Below are 18,842 nucleotides of genomic sequence, written 5' to 3' on the forward strand. Positions count from 1 at the left end.
AACCTGTTTCCCCAAACCTCCGCCAGCAAAATGTGTTATCACTTGTGTTATAAAAGATAAACACCTTGCCAACTTGTTAGTCTCAACATGGCAAATGATTTTTATTCTAAATTGATTTGGTTATTGAAGTTACTTTTTTCAGCTTTATTGACCATTTGGATTTCTTCTTTTGAGAAATGTCTACTTAGGTCTTGACACCCCTGTACAACTTCTTATTGTTTTCTAAGCACTTTTCACATATGAAGAATATTAGCTTGCTTTTACTCAGATTTCTCCTCATTAGAAAATGAGCCTACTGTAAAGGAAATGTCCTTTTCTTCTGTTGTTCTCTGCTTGTCATCGCTTTTATTTTCTTCTGTGTTCTGTATAGCCCCCTCCTAACAGTAATCTACATGAAGCCAACTGCTTCTTCACAAGACGAAATACTCAGTCTGCTCAACGTTCAGTTTGTCTCCTCAGTTTGAGAAACACTGTCCTGCTATTAGACACATTTTCAGAAATCGACTTCAGGCACTCGCTAGTCAAATCTGGTTTAGGTGCTCAGTGCTTTGGTTAGAGGTAAGGCCTTTATAGATCACCCTGGTTTGGGTGGCAAAGTGAACAAGTTCTAGAGCGAGTTCCAGCTGAAGAAGCTGCAGGAGTCCCGGGTTCTGGATGACTTCTTGCATTTCAGTGTTAACAACCCCCATCCCCATCACCATGAGGGCAGCCCTGTAGTTTGTTGTGTTGGTGCTCCACAGGTTATACTACGATAGCTTCATACACAGTTATGGAAGTAATACTATGTAGTTCTTGTGCTTCATTGATTCGCTGAAGAAAGCCTGTTTTGAATCTCATGACAACATGTGAATTTCATCAATAACTCGACATAAGGCCCTGACTTCAAAATTGTATTTTCCTACATCACAGGGCGTATTATAATCTGCAAACACAATTTGATACCAAGCTGCTCAAATCAATGGTGCTACTACCCTCTTATGTATCCCAGCAAGAACAAACCCCAACAGCCAGTGAAAAATAGATGATTTCATAATGAGGGATGAAAACGCTTTTGTGTCTTGGGATCTATTATTAACCAGTTCCCAGCCTAGCAGCTGTATGGATGAACGTAGGTCTAAGAACTGTCATCCAGTGCCCCACAGTGGACCATAAACAAAAGATGTGAGATCTCTTGCTTACATCAATGAGGTCAGATCATTTGGCAGCCCTGACTCACCGCTGGCCGCCCTGTGGCAGCCTCCCACCTCTGCACCCCCAGCTTTTTACACTGAATTCACTCTTCCAGGCTCATCTATTACACTAGACAGTATCTTGATACAAATCCCCCCTTTTTCTGAGATGGAGTCTGCTCTTGTTGCCCAGGCTGGAGTGCAATAGTGTGGTATCAGCTCACCACAACCTCCGCCTCTCAGGTTCAAGCGATTCTCCTGCCTCAACTTCCCGAGTAGCTGGGATTATAGGCATGCGCCACCATGCCCAGCTAATTTTTTGAATCTCTAGTAGATACGGGGTTTCTTAATCAGGTTGGTCTCAAACTCCCAACCTCAGGTGATCCACCTGCCTTGGCCTCCCAAAGTGCTGGGATTAGAGGCGTGAGCCACTGCACCCGGCCGCAAATCCTTCTAAATAAAAGCATTCACATTCTCAGTTGTATAGGTAAAGAGCTACGGTCTTGAGACTCAAGCAGAGACTGCAAACTAGCCCAGCCACAGCGTAAGTGTGATCATTTGCAAAATGCAGACCACGCCTCCCTTACCTACTTCTCTAAGATTTAGGTCTATCAAATGAGAGTAAAAAACACACGCACACACCTTTTGCCCTCATTTATATCCACATGCACATAAATTTTGGCTATATATTCTGTACACACAACACTAAATGTGTTTGTTCCAACTTCTGGAGCAAAAACGTCTGGTGTTTGCCTCTTTGCTAACATACCCTCGCCTCAGAGGTCTATCCCCCGTCCTTAAATAAAACTCAGACTAGATTCAAAGTTAACAGCTGCCTCCATCCTGGATGAGGTCTCCTATAAGGCCCTGTCATTTCACAACTGTACTACTGTCACAGCTTCTGCGCGAGGCCACCATCTCCACACTTCATGTTACCCTGCACTCTTTACTACCACTAACTGCAGCACAGTAGAATAAATTAAGATGATGGGCTCTGGAGTTCCTTTTGGTTCAAATTCTAAGTCCACTATTTAGCTCACAAAGCTTTCAATGACTTTGTCTAATGGCCACAGCAACAACTACTGAATCCTTTTAGAAATGAATTACACATTAACCTGCTATATCTTTTTATCACTAAGACGTTATTTAAATCACTATTGTTAACTTTTTCTTTTTTTTTTCCGAGACGGAGTTTTGTTCTTGTTACCCAGACTGGAGTCCAATGGCGTGATCTCGGCTCACCGCAACCTCCGCTTCCTGGGTTCAGGCAATTCTCCTGCCTCATCCTCCCGAGTAGCTGGGACTACAGGCACATGCCACCATGCCCAGCTAATTTTTTGTATTTTTAGTAGAGACGGGGTTTCACCATATTGACCAGGATGGTCTCGATCTCCTGACCTCGTGATCCACCCGCCTCGGCCTCCCAAAGTGCTGGGATTACAGGGGCGAGCCACCGCGCCCAGCCTTAACTTTTTTGTTTTATCTAAGTTTAAGGAAATGCAAGACTTGTAATCCTAACAGAAACATAAAGTCTAGTAAAAACCACTGGCACAAACAAAGCCTGATTTGCTTTTATTAAAAAATAATTACAAAGCTATGTTTATTTGCTCAGAACTGTACCTCAAAGTAATCCAAATGTTGATGAACGGATATTCTCATTACAGAAGTATTTCAGTTAATAAACAAAGGAGTGATAGGATTAGAATACCTAATTTTAAAACTCCTAACTAAATAATGAATCCCTGGACATTAAAAAAAAAGTCTGTGCAGAATTCAACTATCACAATGAATAGAATCAAATGCACTCTGTTCCTAAATGGGTAGCTTCTAAAATAGCTTTTACATGACGATGCTTTTAGTGATAGTCACAGGATATAAAACAAGAAGATAAAGGACATGCAAAGAAAATGCCTGGAACCACACACCCAAAACTGTTAACAGGAACTTCTTGGGAGTAGTGGTGGTGGGTGGGACAGCTTTCTATACATCTGTGGTCTATTTTTAAAGTTTGTTATTTCTATTTTTTCTTCTTTTGAGACAGAGTTCTACTCTGTCACCCAGGTTGGAGTGCAGTGGCATGATCTCGGCTCACTGCAACCTCTGCCTCCTGGGTTCAAGTGATTCTCCTGCCTCAGATTCCCGAGTAGCTGGGATTACAGGTGCCTGCCATGACGCCTGGCTAATTTTTGTACTTTTAGTAGAGAAAGGGTTTCACCATGTTGGCCAGGCTGGTCTTGAACTCCTGACTTCAAGTGATCTGCCTCACAAAATGATGTGATTTTAGGCATGAACCACTGTACCTGGCCAAGTTTATTATTACAATAATCAAAACTTGTAATAAAGATAGGGAAGCTAAGCTAGGAAGGAATGAAATTTAGAAAGAAAATGAAACAAATGAACAGCAATTGGGCTTTTGTTTATGTATTTGCAAAAAGATTCTATACTTTGCACCCATATCTCTGAGTAGAGGGACCACTTCTGTCATTGGTATGGATTTCTTAACAGGTTCTGGTCTAGAATCATAAAAGAGTGACTGTCAAGTCTTCAACGTGGTTTCCACATAACTGAGAAGTAACTTTAAGCACTGGAAGAATTCGGGTCCCTAAACTCGGCTCAGTGCAATGGGGTTATTAACACTCTGTGAGAATGCTAAATAAACCACAAATGCCTAGAAAATCTATTACACAGCACTGACGGCAATCTTAAGTAGAACCAGTAGGTGGCGCACTAAAACAGGCATTAGAGACCAGGACACCGCAGTAAAAATCCAGTTTGCCAACGTTGGGGGTCTTAAAACCTACTGGGTTTTAACCAGGCTCAGGAATTCTATTTATCATTTTATGTGAGTATCACAGAGAGGAGGAGGCCCTAAATGTGGTTCTGTGTTTTTTCTGATGACAATTTTCCAATCCTAAACATATTTACATCTTCATTACGTTTAACTAGCTTAGCAAGTCTTAGAAACACATTCTAAGGCTAAATAAACTAAGCAATACCAGGATAACAAAACTGCATCTAAAAGGGGGAAAAAGGGAAAAGCTTTTTATCAAACTTTCTAAGTTATCGAGGTGCTTAAAAGCAAAAATATATAGGAACATCACCACCGCCAAAATAATTTTCCGTAACTGGAGCTAATGCCATCTTCCCCAGCTGTGTTATTTTGCACAGAAAGGCCAATAATACTGAATGATCCTCAAAAACGAGAAACGGATTTCCCTTCACTCTCTTTCCACCTATACTTCTGACTTTTCCGATGTTAAAATAAGGGTCAAATTTCTGTCAAAACGCAAGACATAGCTTAAAGGGCTTGAAGATTAAAAGGCTTGGTGAATCACTGACATGAAATTTCAGAAGTAATGCAGTCCTGCTTTGGAACCCCATCCAGTGGTCCTAGGCCTGTGCACTGCTGCTCTGTGGGGTGGGGGCGGTGCTGCCGGTGAGCTGCAGGGCTTAGAAACACACAGGCAGTCCGCAGTCCTTCATGGAAGACGAGGCTAGGAGGTTACTAAACCTCCTCTGAGAGCAGCTTGCCTGGAGGCTACAGCATGATTTATTACAGAAACGACCTTAGAGATGACTGCCTGCCCTTTCCTGAGGGAGGAGGGAAGAGGAAGGTGGAGAGACAATGTGTACCTTCAGAAGCAGTTTCCTCCCTGTTTCTTGGGGTTAGAGCAAGACCTGCCTCTGACATTCTCCCTTCTTATCTCCCTATTTATTCCCTTTTCCATGCCCTCATTTCTTCCCACAGATCCTCAAAGTGTCCCTGCATTATCTTCCCCAACCCAGGACTGACCGTGAACCTCCAACTCACCTGCCTTCCTCCAAACAAACCTCAGTCTCCTAGCTGACCTCAGCTAGGTGTAGGGAGCAATACGGCAACACACCATCACTAGGTGGCCCTTTCTATTCTTCCAAGTATTTGGATTTTTAAAAGAGAAAACATGTTATCTTCCCCCACCCTTACTCCCCAAAGGAACTTTAGAGAAAAAAAAAAAAAAAGGCTGTGTGTGCATGTGTGTGTAATTATTGGCTAGGAGGACAAGGCAGGCAAGCAACATCCTTGTAGCTAAACTTCCTGTCCAGAGAAACTTTTCTCTCGTTTCTTTACACAAATTCTTCAAAATCTCTCTAAGGCTTGAGTATTTACGGGCAATTGCCCTGTCCAGAAATACAGGGGACAGGCAACAGATTTTTAAGCTGGTATTTTTAAGCTGGAGGCTCTCTTAAGAAAAGCTTAGCGCGATGGCACCTACCTGGAAATTCTTGGAAATTTTCATGCCACTCCGAGATTTTCACCTGTCTTACTCTTCTAGTGCTGGTTTGAGAAGTAGAAAACTTCCACGGGATGTTTCTAAATCTTTGCCCCTTTTGACTTAGTTATTTTGCATTAATGTGTATTGTAAATGGAAGTTAATTATTTCGTTTCAGATGAAATATAATGATCCAGTGAGCAAACAGCCCGCCCTCTCTCCTCTCTCAGCTAACAAGCCACCCAATTTTACTTTCCTGCTCCACCCATCTGCTCCACCCTATGGAGGGTTGCCAAGGCAAGTCCAACTTGTCCAAACAGGACATGGCTTCAGATAAGATTCTGCCCACACCCTGTACTTCGGAAAGACCAAGTGAAGCAATTGATTTTGCATGTCAATAAGGACAGGTGCAAAGGTAACAACCAAGCAAAAGCCTGACGCTTTTCCAAACGGGAGGCCCAGCAAAGCAGGGCTGGGGGCGGGACACCCACACCCATGCTACCCTGGCAAGTTCAAGGCCATCTGGCTAGTGGCATTCCACACCCTCCTCAGAGAAATTACAGCAAATTCAAGTCATTTTCCCTACTAGGGTTACACACTTGTTTATGCTCACTGACAATTTTGTGTTTTAGTTTTAAGGGCAAGCAACCCAAGCTAAATTGAAAAATACCCATAATGTCTAATCCTGTTGTGTACATATCTCACAAGGCCTCGCCTAAGCCCTCACAATTCTCTTCTGTGAAGCGTTATATAATCAAATCCAGAAGGGCTGCGTGAGGCCACGCTGCCTCTCATCTGCTTTTGCTCATGCCCTCCCTATCACTGGAGACCCACCCAACTCCACCCTCAGGAGCCTCCACCCATGGGGCCCCACCCTGCAGGGAGTAGGAGGCTGGGAGGGACCAGTTGGCGCTGGGCAGCAGCCAGTTCCTGGAAATTCCGGCCTGAACAGGGATGGCTGGAACCTTAAAAATAACCAGAAGGAACAGTGGGGTGGTGATCATTCCCCCCACTCCTAAGTATTCTCCATTGAAGTTCCTCCCAGAAAGCCACTGAACCTCTGGATACAAAACTATGGGCAAAGCCTGCCCTCTCCCTTTAAAAATAAGCAGAAAAGAGAAAAGCATTTGGAACCACTGCTTTCAACGTGGCCCAAGCCCACCCGACTCCTCTTCGTTCCTGCCTCTAAGGCTGCCCCTCCCCACCTCCCACTGGCCTTATTTTCTGGTTCTTCACCATGGAAACCCAGAGGCCACCTCCAAAGCCGTCCTCACCTCCTTAGCTCTCCCCATTTCCACTGCTGCCTTGGGGGCCTGTGTAGCTAGCTGCAGCTTCTCTGCCACTGGTCTCTCTCGGCCTCTCCAGTCCAGCTCTAGCCCCTGGCCACCGATGTTTTTCACAGTCCTCTTCTCCTCCTGTCCTTTCCCAGCTCACAAACCTCCCTCCTATGCACTCCCTGGGTCTGACAGTGGGCTCAGGCGCCCATGCTTGGCACCCCGTTCCCCAGCAGCTGCCCCCTGCTCCAACAAGTGCCCTTCATGCTGGCTGCCCTGCCCACCCCCCCCAGGCCTTTGTTCATTTTTGGCCCTGATGCTGGGCAACCAGCATGGAATGCCCCCTCCCCTTCCGGCTTATCTAAATCCTCCTAATTCTTCAAAGAGCAGCTCAAGGCCCTCCCCATTTCTCGAAGCCAGCTGATTGCTCCCTGGGGGAATCCAAGGCCGCCTCTTCTTACCTAGATACGCTGGGCCTTTTTGCTTTCCCAGTGGTGCGTGCCACACTGCCAGCAGTACTGGAAAGGACAGGCAGGCAGGCCTCAGTCTTCCTGAGAGGGCCCCCTCCCCACTCCCCACAGGAGATCAGACTTGTTCCCTGAATGAAGTTTTTATGTCAAGCTGAAGGAGCTAAGGTAAGAGCACTTAGCTCATAGTAGGAGTTCCACAATCATTTCCCTCTCCCTCTGAATGCACTTGAAATCTCTCCCTTAAACAAGTAATAGGGGTGAAGGGCCTAACTCTAAGGGAGACCTAGTAAACCAAACTTCCTAAGAACAAGTTACTGCCCCTAACCTTAGCCTGGCCCCTCACCTGTACTCCAGAGACCTTATCGGTGCCATCTTCAAAGAATTTATTATCCACTCAGTGAGGTCTTCTAAACAAGTCTAGTGTTGAGCTCTCAACTCTGTTTTAAAATCTAAAATAGAAAAAAGAGAGCGAGAAAGGGAGGAGAGGAAGAGGGGGAGAAAACTGCTGGGGGAATGGGTGTGTACACAAACATAGGTTTTTGAAAAAGGATCAATGAGAGCAAGGGCTAAGTGATGTCCCAGGGTTCCTGCCAATCACTGCCACCTTCAGGATTGGTAATCACCAGGTACTGTTCTTTACATGAACTCTGCCATTTAATGCCTGTGAGGTGGTTACTACCTTCCCAGTTTACTGAAAAAAACAAAACAAAACAAAACACTGAAACAGAGAGGTCAAGTAATCTACCCAATATCACACAGCTGCTAACTTGTAGAGCCAGGACTCGAACCCAAGGTAGTTTGACTTCAAGACTGGTAGCCTTGGCACATCACTCTACCACCTCCCCAAGCAGAGGACATTACACCACCAACAGTAAGTGCAGGATAGTGATTTCTGTGAACAGGTTGGTCCCTGGAGAAGACACAATGTGGGGACAGTCTATTTACAGTAGTGACCATTTCCACTCCTCCCAACTGGCCCCTGCTGCCCACCCTGTCTCAGTATGCACACTTGGATGCAAGATCAAAAGACATATTCTGAAGGCCCCAAATTAGGCGATTATTCTTCCTAGCCAGTGCACCTGCAATTGTCCATATAACTGCTGAGAAAAATTGGCAGCTTGACCCAAGTAAGTACGGAAATCCTTATAATAACTGTACAAAGGTGGAAGGGTCAGGTCCTCATCCCCATTTTAGAAATGAGGAAATGGAGGAACAGAGGTGAAACGACTTGCCCAATTTCACAAAGCTGGTTGGAGCTGCAGCCAGGAACATAAGTGTTTCTGCCTGCAGACCTGGGCACTTTCTGTTCCGCTTCAGAGCCTGCGCTGTGGGACCGACTTTTAGGTAACATCTCCTCATGCTGGGGTCACTCCCCAGTAGGGAGGGTGTGGGTGTGCACGGCCACACTGGCCCATGGGAAGCAGGGCCCGGGGAGGTTCCAGCAGGCAATTAAGATTTCAAAATGCCTTTTCAGGTTAGATCACTGCAGGTCTACTCCATCCTATGGTACAACTCAGAGTAATGACTGCACATAATTTGAGATTAGCTCTAATAAGTAGGTACTCAATAAATACTTGTGAGATGAGTAAATGAATGGATGTCAAACTACACTTCTCACGTGCTACGATAAATCAAGGGCAAGGGCCCTGGAATGATGGCACACCAGGTGTCCCACATGGAAACGCTGTCCAGCGGCTAGTGAAGCCAGCCTGACATGTCATCTTCTGAAACTCAAAGTAAACGTGAAAACTTTGGGAGCCCAGGAGAAAAACTCCCTAGTTTGGACACTCAGCGGAACAGGAACTTGATCTTACAAACGAAAGTGGCTTTGGAGTGTGAAGCTTTGGAAGGTACCAGGGGTGTAAAGTACAGGAAAAGATAAAGGAGTGGGTCTCAGTGATTACACTTAAACAACAGTAGTAGTAGAAAGAACAACATATAGGCCAAAGGAGAAAAAAACCCCACGCTTGATTCACAGGTCGCTCTCCAGGGTAGAATCCCCTGACCTCAATATTGGTTTGATCTCTTATGTCAAGATTTGGCCAAACTCCACTGATATGGGTTAAGACTAGCTCTGGGCCATCTGTGGTGGGATCCCCAAGCCTTCCAGAGATCGGCAACCATCTTGAGGATGTCCTGGGCTAAGCAGGGCAATTCTGGGTCCTCCTGCAAAGGGCCTGCCTCAAGGAGCAACCCCTTACTGGAAACAGGATAAGAGCCAGACCCAGGAGGTACATGAAATGCATGGGCTAGAGGGCCACTGAACTTACTCTCTTCTGTCTCCAGACCTTCCAAATAATTAAATGGAGAAATGATAATGAATTCAGCCTGCCGACACAATGGAGTGAGTTTCAAAAACCTCCAGGAACCTGTTTTGCCAAAGAAAGAACTTTACTACAAACTCTGACCAACAGATACAAAACATACAGATCATTTTCTTTTTTTTCAAATGTTCCATTGGAGTATGGCCACATTACAGAATCAGGACAGGGCCAGTTAAGAGGACACCTTTTTTTTTGAGATGGAGTCTCGCTCTTGTTGCCCAGGCTGGAGTGCAGTGGCACAATCTCAGCTCACTGCACCCTCTGGCTCCTGGGTTCAAGTGATTCTCCTGCCTCAGCCTCCCGAGTAGCTGGGATTACAGGTGTGTGCCACCATGCCTGGCTCATGCCCAGCTAACTTTTGTGCTTTTGGTAGAGATGGGATTTTGCCATGTTGCCCAGGCTGGTCTAGAACTCCTGACCTCAGGTGATCTACCCACCTCGGCCTCCCAAAGTGCTGTGATTACAGGGGTGAGCCACCACGACCGCCTGAGGAGACTTTTTTTTTTTTTTGGAGGAGATTAATCCTAGTTCTAATTCAGAAACTGTCAACAGCATTGTGCTTCTTCTATGACTACTAAAGTTCAAGGAAGGAGAGCTGAGTTGGGGGGAAAGTAGGGCTATCCCCTTCAGACAATGCCATTCCTTATCAGGGCAGACTGCTGTCTGGTTTCCTGTCTCCAGCTCCGGCATGACTGCTTAAGATGAGAAACAGGGTCTAAGAAAGGAACAGAGTGGTCTTGCAAACCGAGCGACCATCACAACCCAACTCACTCCCAGGAGGAATTCTGACTAGAATATCACATACTAGCAAACCAGACATCAACTGTTTTAAGGTTCTGCAGATTTATTTTTTTAAAAAGCTAGAACCAATGATAAATGAAGCACTTTAGAAAGAGTCCACGTTCCAGAATAATTTGATTCTCAGTACCTTAAAAAATGAGGTTCCCTATATTTATTTTTCTTTAACACAACTGGGTGTGAAAACAGAGAACAAGAAATACTACAAAAGAAAGCTGTCATTTTATAGCAAAAATGTTGATGTGAAAATATTAAGAAGGCAAGTTCTCAAGGGGAGATGGAGACACATGGAATTAAGCATCAGGGTTTATATATATGGTCAAATAAAACTCTTATTCCCATTTTTTTGTAATTATACCCACTATAAGATAGTATAATTTTCCTCAACTCTTCAGCTTCGCATTTAAAAGCTTGCAAAACATTTTTCTGATAGACTATATTAGACCCTGATCACCTCTATCAACCACTTCATCTCCCTGCACAAAAGGGAGAGGAGAGTTTTCCAAAAGCCAAATATAGACTGTTTACCAAACCTAGTTAGACTGTTAACAACTTTGGAATCAAAACAAACAAACAAAAAACCTGCTTCCATATGACTTACTTTTGAATTTTAAGCTTAAAAGCCTCTTGTCCTGCAGGTCAGCTTAGTATTTCAAGATGCTTTTCCCGAAGGAGAAAGAACTTGGTGGGACTTCCAAAACTCCCGGCCTTTTCCACAGAAGGTTATCCGTAGCCAAGTAACTGATCCAAGTAACCCTCTTAATACCATATTTTATACTTTCCATTTGCACATAAAGAATGTGGTGGAATGTGACATTTAAAACCAAAGCACCATTATCAATTATGGGGAGCAGAGGGCCTGATCTGCTGCTTCAGCAACTCTTTGAATTAATTCCATGGTGACGTTGTAGATTATTCCTTTCCATTAAAAAAGAAAATCCCCAAATAAGTTTATAAAAGAACTTTCCAAAACTTTTCTTTTTCAACCAAATATTTCCTTAAATCTTAGTTTCTCAGGAACCAAAAGAAAAATGATATTAAGATAGGTCTTAAATAGTTAACTCAGAAATTCATTAACCCCCGACAGAATATTTAAAAAATAATGAAAAATGTTATTGCAAAAAGAAAATGAGAAGAGCATTCTTCTTCTGTTTTCAAAATAGCAGGTTAAAATTTTCCAAACGATCTATCATTGAATGAATTTGTTATTGCCAGTTCTCCTTTTCTTTGAGCTTAATTCTTAAGAACAGGTTGAAAATGAGATGTAGAATATTGTACAGTGAAATTTTTGTCCTTAAAACATTATCCTGATATTTAAATCTTTGTCCTTAAAAAGAAATAATCCTGGGATTTTCTCAATGTCTTATGCTTTGCTTCAATGATTTTTCCAAAGATTTCTTCTTCCAAACACAAGCAGGACTTTGAACTAAGCCCAGGCTGGCAACACTGCTTAAATCCTCCATCCACCGAAGCCACCTGGAGCATCCTGGGTTAAATGGGAACAAGGGTGGGCCACATCTTTCAGATAATGCTAGGTCTTCTAAACTGCAAGGTGTTAATTCCTGATCCAAAATTGACAGCTTCAGGGCAAAATGCCTATCTTAGAACAAACACCCTAACCACCTCAACACAAGAATCACAAACAAAAACAAAACTCCTTTAGGTTTCTTTGCCAAGACGGATGGAAATTTCCCCCAAATCACAATGTGCCAACGAAAAATTTAAGAAGGTAAAACCATTTATTCACCCAGACAAATGCAGTGGAGCAAAGGGTGGACGTAGAAAGCTTAACTGACTTCTCATTATGACATAACACAGTCATCTTAAGCAATATCAAGTGTGTAGAGACATGATAACTCCATGGGTGGGGATACGGAGTTTAGGGGCAGGGACCTCAGCCTGCTCTGGGCTACTGATCTACCAGAAAACAGCCTGAAACAGGAAAGAGCACACATATGCCACTTGGAATGTATGACGCAAACCCCAGCCTTGAAACAAAGAACAGGAAACAGCTCTGCTGGCTGTGCTGGAGAGAAAGCACAGAGAAACATTTAGCCGGCCCTCCCTGACCCTATATTCATGAGCAGCTGGAGTTTTTTAAGACAACAACAGTGGGGTGGAGGTGTTTGTTCTATGGGTGTGAATAATAACACCAGCTTTATACAGGGGACTTGCCCTATTTACAAATAAGAGCTGCCACATACAGTAAACATCATAAGTGAAATGTGATTTTATCATATTCAAGCAGCAGAGACCTCCCTAATGAAAACTAGCCTCCCTTCTGATTTCTTTTGTCTCTTTCTGCCCCATCCCAATGGCTAGTCCCTAGCTCTGGTCAAATTCCAGGTTAGGGTAATGATTATGGTTCAGCCTCAGTGCATCATGAGGAAAATGAAGATAGAGCACTGTGTTAGGAATTCAGATTACAATTTAGGTACCCCACAGAACTAAAACTGGAGCAATGGTAAGCCTCCTTTAGTCACAGAATTCCAAGACAGGCTGTGGGACATCTAGAGCAACCCAAAATTTTCACTGTCTTTTTCAAATGCAGTTATACACATTTTTGCAGAGCTGCTCATCTGTTCAGCATATACACACATTTACAGAAATTTTCCTTTTAAGAATGTGCTTCTGTTTCTAACATTTAATCTAAAAATTATCACATAATCTGTACGCCAGAGTACTAATTTCTACAAGACATTCTAAAATGTCTATTTTCCCTTTGGGTTATTTTTAAGATAGTAAAATCCATTCACAGTTCCTTTTCCATTATTTCTCTTTACTTCGTTAGCCAGGACTGTTTAACTCAAGCTTACATTATCAGAGATTTAAGAATCTGGTGTGTACAGATGTAAGTACAGGTAAGGAAAAAAGGAAAAAAAGAAGCATCACTGTGCCCATAGCAACAAAATTGGGTTTTAATTTAGAAACTTTGCAGTGAATAAAAGAATAGCTTTCTGCAAAGCCCTGTTGTTTTGTATCTGACACGGTTTTGTGGTCTAAGCAGCTACTTTGCTTTGTTATTTTCATGTTGAGACTTTCATACTTGCATTCTCTTTCATGCAAGCTCAATGTTCTTTACAATGTATCATCATTCAACTTACGGATAGATGGTACATTAGGTTTTTACCTTCTAATAAATAGTTCGCAGCAAAGCCCACTGACTGCAGAAATGAAGAAATCAGTTTCTCTAGGGAGTTTAATTTAATCAAACATCTAATTTCAGGTTTCTATTAACAGCCTAAAGTCAACTAACCTCTTTTCAAACCAGAAGAAATCATTCGCGGACACTTTATTTAAACACTATTACAAACTCAAAAAAAAATTGGAGATATTAATGCTAACAGACTGTTTTTCCCCCTAAAAGCAAGTCTTTCCTAGGGTAAGGCAGATCATCCAGATGAATTTCTCTTGTACGAATGCTCCTCAAATTCATACAGAATAGGGTAGCACAAAACTGCTGTGTAGAAAAACCTATAATGAACAACTGGCCTATTCCCCACTTGATTTTGCTGGCATATTTCACATACTTGTCAGGATACCACTTCATACTTTTTCCCCATAAACCAGACTCTTATGAGAAAATAATCAATATATTTAAAGTGTCTTGAGTTATATTAATGGAAACGTAAATTCTGAGTAAGAAATTCAGTGGTTCAGTGTAAAATGTTTATTTTAGTGAAATACAAGAAGGTGAGCAATTTCCAATTTCCGTTTAACTTGACTTATTAAGTCCCATTCACATTCTTCTAGTATTATTGTATACTGCTATAAAATTTAAACCAGAAAAGTGTTTCTCCTTGTTAGTAGTAATCTGCCCAAAAAATGAATATGACAATTCCAAGTCTTATCTGCCATCTGCCACTTGGAAATGTTAGGTAGGTCCCATGGGTCCTGGTCCAGGGATCTGTCCCTGGGTCCCCACCAGGCTCGGCTGCAGGCAGTTGCCTAAGGCGTCCTCCGCCTTCAGCCAGGCTGCAATCCTTGCTCCAGGCACTGCGGCAGGTTCTCTCCATGCCCCCAGGAGGACTCTCCAAACCCGGCCGGCTCATTTCTCCTGCCCCGGAGGATCCAGACGCCCTGGCAGCTCCTGGGCTCCAGGACGGAGAATGGGATGCTGCCTCCAGTCCTAATTGCCCCGAGTTCCTTTCCAGAGGGCCCGGGAGGCTGCTCCAAGTTTGCTCTGCCCGGCAAGTGACCGAGCGCTGGGTCCCGGGAGGGGGGCGGCGGGGGGCGCGGACGGAGGGCGGGGAGGGGAAGGACGCGGGAGCCGGGGTTGGGGGGGCACCGGGAGGGGGAGGAGCAGGAGCGCGAGGCCTCGGCGCTACCTTTCTCCAAACAACGTTGCCACACGCGGAGAGCACGGAGATTTCTGGGGCTTTGGAGGGAATCGTGAGCGGGCGGGCGGAGGCCGGGGACCACACAGGTGAGCCCCCGCCCGCGCCCTGTCCCGGACCGCGGCGGGCGCTGCCGGCCCCACTCCTCCGCACCCATGGTCCACACGGTGCTTCGCCTCAACCCCTCACTTTCCACCGCGAACCTGTGGTCCCCTCCCCCGTGCTCGCCCTCCGCCCCCACCCCGGCTGCGAGGGGCTGCCGCACTTTCCCAAGCCCGCAGGCGCACCACCCGCCCGCAGCGCTGCACCCCCAACTCATTCCCTGCGGCCCCCTCCGGGGGAAAAAATGAAACCAGAGCGGCGGAGGAGGCGGGCGGCAGGGGCCGGGGCGCGGAGCAGAGGTGAGGGAGAGAGGACTTACTTTGCGAGGCGCGGTGCGGGGCACCGCCGACGAGAAATAAAGGCCCGAATCCGGGCTGCCTGGAGCCCCTCGAGCGCAGTAATGTCAGGGCTCCAGTCCGGGCGGCGTTAGCGTTGGCGGCCGCAGGGGACGGGGACGGGCGCGCGTGCGACGGGAGCTCTCGTTGCGCTCCGGCTCGGGCCCCGGCTCCGCGCGGCTCCGCTCCTGGCTCCCCTCTGGCTCCTGGCACCAACTCCGGGCAGTCACATGACGCCGGCGCCGCTCGCTCTGCGAGCCTCCCGGGGCTGGCGGGGTAAGTAGAGGCTGGGACCCGGGGTGGGAGGGTCAGGGAGGGGAGAGGGAGCCGCCGCGGCCGCCCGGGCTGGGCGGGTCCCCACCCACTTGGGTGGAGGCAGCCGCCGGAGGGGTCGGCCGAGTCACTCGCGCAAACACGCACCCCGCCCTGCGCCCTTCCCCCGCCACCCCCGCCTCCCGCGCCGCCTCCGCCCCGCCCCGCCCAGTCACCCGGGGACGGCCTGACAGACACTCATTATTCCCCGGAGCCGGGCGCCGCCCCGCCGGCCCAACCTGTCCCGCGAGGCGCGGCGCGGCCGTGGGGCAGGGCGTGCGCGGCGCGGCCTCCGCCCCCCCTCCAGCCCGCCCGGCCCCGCGTCCCCGCCCGCGTCCCCTCCCTGCGCCCTCCGCCCCGGAGCCCGCGCCCCGCCCGCTCGGCCCCGCCGCCGCGCCGCCGCCCGAGCCCGGGGGGAAGGAAGGGCGGCGCTGCCCGCTCCGGGCGTCACACGGCCGCGGCCCGCTGCGCAGCTTCCAAAACACACAGCAGAGCTCCCGGGCGAGCCGGGGCGGGGGACGCGGGCGGCCAGGGCCATCAATCAGCCGGCTCCGGCGAGAAGGGCGGTCCCGGGCGCGGCGGGAAGGGCTGGGCCCCACGGCCGGCGCAGCCCCTCCTCGGCCGAGCGCATTCAGCTCCCTGCAGGAGAAAAGCGGAGCCGAGGCGGTCGCGTTGCAGGAGCGGGTGGGCCGGGCGGGTTTGGGAAGGGAAGAGCGGCCGCTGGGGCGGGCCGAGCCTCCCTGGGCCGGAGTCAGCGGGGTCAGGGGACACCCTGTGGGCGCGCTGTTTCTTTGTGCCCCGGGGCGCCAGGTCCCTGTGGCCGACGGCCCAGGCGGCGCCCCCTCGCCTCATGGGACTTTTCTTTGAAGGCCAGGAGACCCCCGGGGCAAAGCTTCCTCGGGCCAGGCTTGTCGCTGGAGCGAAAAGCAGCATTTGCGCAGCCGGGCTTGCGTGGAAACTTGGCAAACTTTGGTCGGATCCTTCCCTGCAGAGCGAGGGCCCGGCCCAGCAATTCCTCATTTCAGGTCGCTTCCTAGGGATGGAGCACCCCAAGCTCAGTGGCTTTCTGGGCGCTGCGAGTGGGCGGCACAGTAGGGCGTTTCGTCCAAGCCAGGGCCCTTCGAGGACTTTGTGTAGATTCGTACTGAAGTTTAATGCCTTTTGAGTTTCTTTTTAAACAGTATTAATGTAATCACGAATGCAATAAAAAGAACAAAGGGCAAATTGGTTCAATTGTTTCAGTCCTGTGTAATGTTTAAAACCGCCGCTGCTTCAGTGTATGACTTGTTATTGCTTCAAGATGTTTTAAAAGCCCTTTAAGTTCACCCTTCTCACTTTGATGCTTCATCCAGACATGGTACTGCTTAAAACGGAGTGGTATAGTATATTTTGAGCCACTTCATGTAGCTACACAGTATTGTAAAATTAGTACCCGATGACCTCAAGTAGTGAAATCGCATATTGTAAATAACGCGAGTCTGGGAAAGGCCACGTGGAGGATACCCAGAACTGACACCACTCCTGGGCCCGTAGTGCTGTCCCGTGAGCTTCATCTTTAAAATATAAAGGGTGTGGTTTTTTTTTCATTATGAATAAAAGACCTTCAACAAAAAAAAGTTGGATTCGTGTCAATTACTAATTGCAATTTATTGATCACTGACATCATTAAATGTCTGATTGGCTGCCTTAAGGTTTGCATTAGCGGAACACAGTGTTAGGAATGGCTGGTGGAACTGACTCCTAGTAGGTTCTCAAAAAAGTATGGATTTTTCTCTAGGAACACAGTGATGAAAATTAGAAGCACATAAACCATGTTTTTTACATTGTTCATGTGGTTGTGGACGCAAAGGGGAAGAGCGAAATAGGCCTGTCGGAGAAAAGGGTGACCCAAGATAAGGGAGTGGTTTTGCTATGAAAGGGGCCGGCAGCAAAGGAGAAAGAAAAACCATTTTAAAAAGTTAATTAGTAAACACAGCGTGTTCAGTGCTCTGTGGGAAGCTGCTCAAACGCAACTTGTACAAAAATGATACCATCCAGTGCTGGGTAGCTCAGTGAAGGACACCATCATTCTTCAAAATGCCCAACAGGGTGGGGCGCGGTCGCTCACACCTGTAATCCCAGCACTTTGGGAGGCCGAGTTGGGTAGATCGCTTGAGGCCAGAAATTTGAGACCAACCTGGCCAACTTGGCGAAACCCCATCTCTACGGGAATTACGAAAATTAGCCAGGCATGGCAGCGCACGCCTGTGATTGCAGCTAGGAGGGAGGCTGAGGCAGGGGAATTGCTTGAACCCAGGAGGTGGAGGTTGTAGTGAGCTGAGATCATGTCACTGAACTCCAGCCTGGGCAAGAGTGAGACTCTGTCTCAAAAAAAAATAAGCCCAGCAGAAGTACCTGAAATTATCCTTAAGTCCTCCTTCTCGAGGCATAGTGCGTCGTTCACTGAGTCCTGGACCTCTTTGGTTACTACCCACTCTCCGGACCCTACACTGGTCCAGCCTGTTGCCACCGCATCTCGTTGGTTATCCTGATGGCAGTATGGCTAAAGCGTGGGAAAGGCATTAGAGTATGGGAGTAAGAGTGCCCTTTCCAAAATGCAAGCCTAATCATGTCAGTCCGTCAGTGGTTTCCCTTGGGATGAAGTCCTAAGCTTTCCACCCCTATTGACCTGGCCTCTGACTGTCATTACAGACACTTCTCCCTCTTCTCTCTTCCTACTCTTTTCCATCAATGCTGAACTTCTTTCTGCTCCTTTCTTCCAACTCTCTCTTCCCACCTCTGGCCCTTTGCACATGCTCATTTTTCTAGGTAAAAAAGCCTTGCCTTCTCCCTGAACTCTTGACCTCTACTCCCATTTCCCTAAATTCTATTCACCCTTGACTTAAATGACATTTTCTCCAAATATGTATTCTCTCACCACACCTTTGGATAAGTTGAAGTGCTCTGGTAACATCTGGTGGGGGCTGCTGTTTGGGTCATCGGAGTGGGTTCTCCGATTTCCCCTTATGTAACACTTTTCATTTTTGTAATTGGCTATTGAATGATCTCTCTGTAGCACTAGACTGGAAACTATGAGGGCAGGCACCTTGTCTTTTCAGCAAAATTGTATTCCCAGGGCCCAAATGTCTAATGAGTATTTGTCAAAGGAAGAAATGTGGTTTATGAGTTGAGAGGAAGGAGGAGTCATTCTGAGCTGAAGAGATGAGCAGAGGCTACAGGGAGGCAAGTGGCTGTGAACTCTATCTCCATCAGTCCAGGGACTTTTAAATGGTGAAGAGGAGGGAAAAGGGTGTTACCCCCACTGAGTGCTCTTTTTTTTTTTTTGAGATGGAGTCTTGCTCTGTCACCCAGACTAGAGTGTAGTGGCATGATCTTGGCTCACTGCAACCTCTGCCTCCCAGGTTCAAGTGATTCTCCTGCCTCAGCTTCCTGAGTGCTGGGATTACAGGCACCTGCCACCATGTCTGGCTA

At 46.9% G+C, this 18,842-nt stretch overlaps 1 protein-coding gene and 1 pseudogene across 5 annotated transcripts in view; one reads left to right on the forward strand and one right to left on the reverse strand.

The window, feature by feature from the left end:
• Positions 1 to 15,312, reverse strand: part of KLF3 (KLF transcription factor 3) — a 37,681-nt gene extending 22,369 nt beyond the window's left edge. The window contains exons 1-2 of one of the 4 annotated variants that reach the window (XM_035293895.3): positions 15,044 to 15,312; positions 7,507 to 7,612 (exon numbers count right to left, since the gene is read on the reverse strand). Coding sequence is in view for 1 of the 4 variants with exons in the window: in XM_008993489.5 (XP_008991737.1) it covers positions 5,423 to 5,446 (24 nt within the window). In the remaining 3 variants the exon portion in view is untranslated. Of the gene's footprint in view, positions 1 to 5,422; positions 5,664 to 7,506; positions 7,613 to 10,886 lie in introns of those variants that run through there. The other 3 variants (XM_002745918.6, XM_078367392.1, XM_008993489.5) reach the window with 3 other exon arrangements.
• LOC118152323 (uncharacterized) overlaps positions 14,228 to 18,842 on the forward strand; it is a 41,302-nt pseudogene continuing 36,687 nt past the window's right edge. The window contains exon 1 of the transcript XR_013533146.1: positions 14,228 to 15,335. The product of XR_013533146.1 is annotated as an uncharacterized LOC118152323 (transcript). The remainder of the gene's footprint in view (positions 15,336 to 18,842) is intronic.

The sequence above is a fragment of the Callithrix jacchus genome, chromosome 3 (assembly GCF_049354715.1).
Source record: "Callithrix jacchus isolate 240 chromosome 3, calJac240_pri, whole genome shotgun sequence".
NCBI classification, from domain to species: Eukaryota; Metazoa; Chordata; class Mammalia; order Primates; family Cebidae; genus Callithrix; species Callithrix jacchus.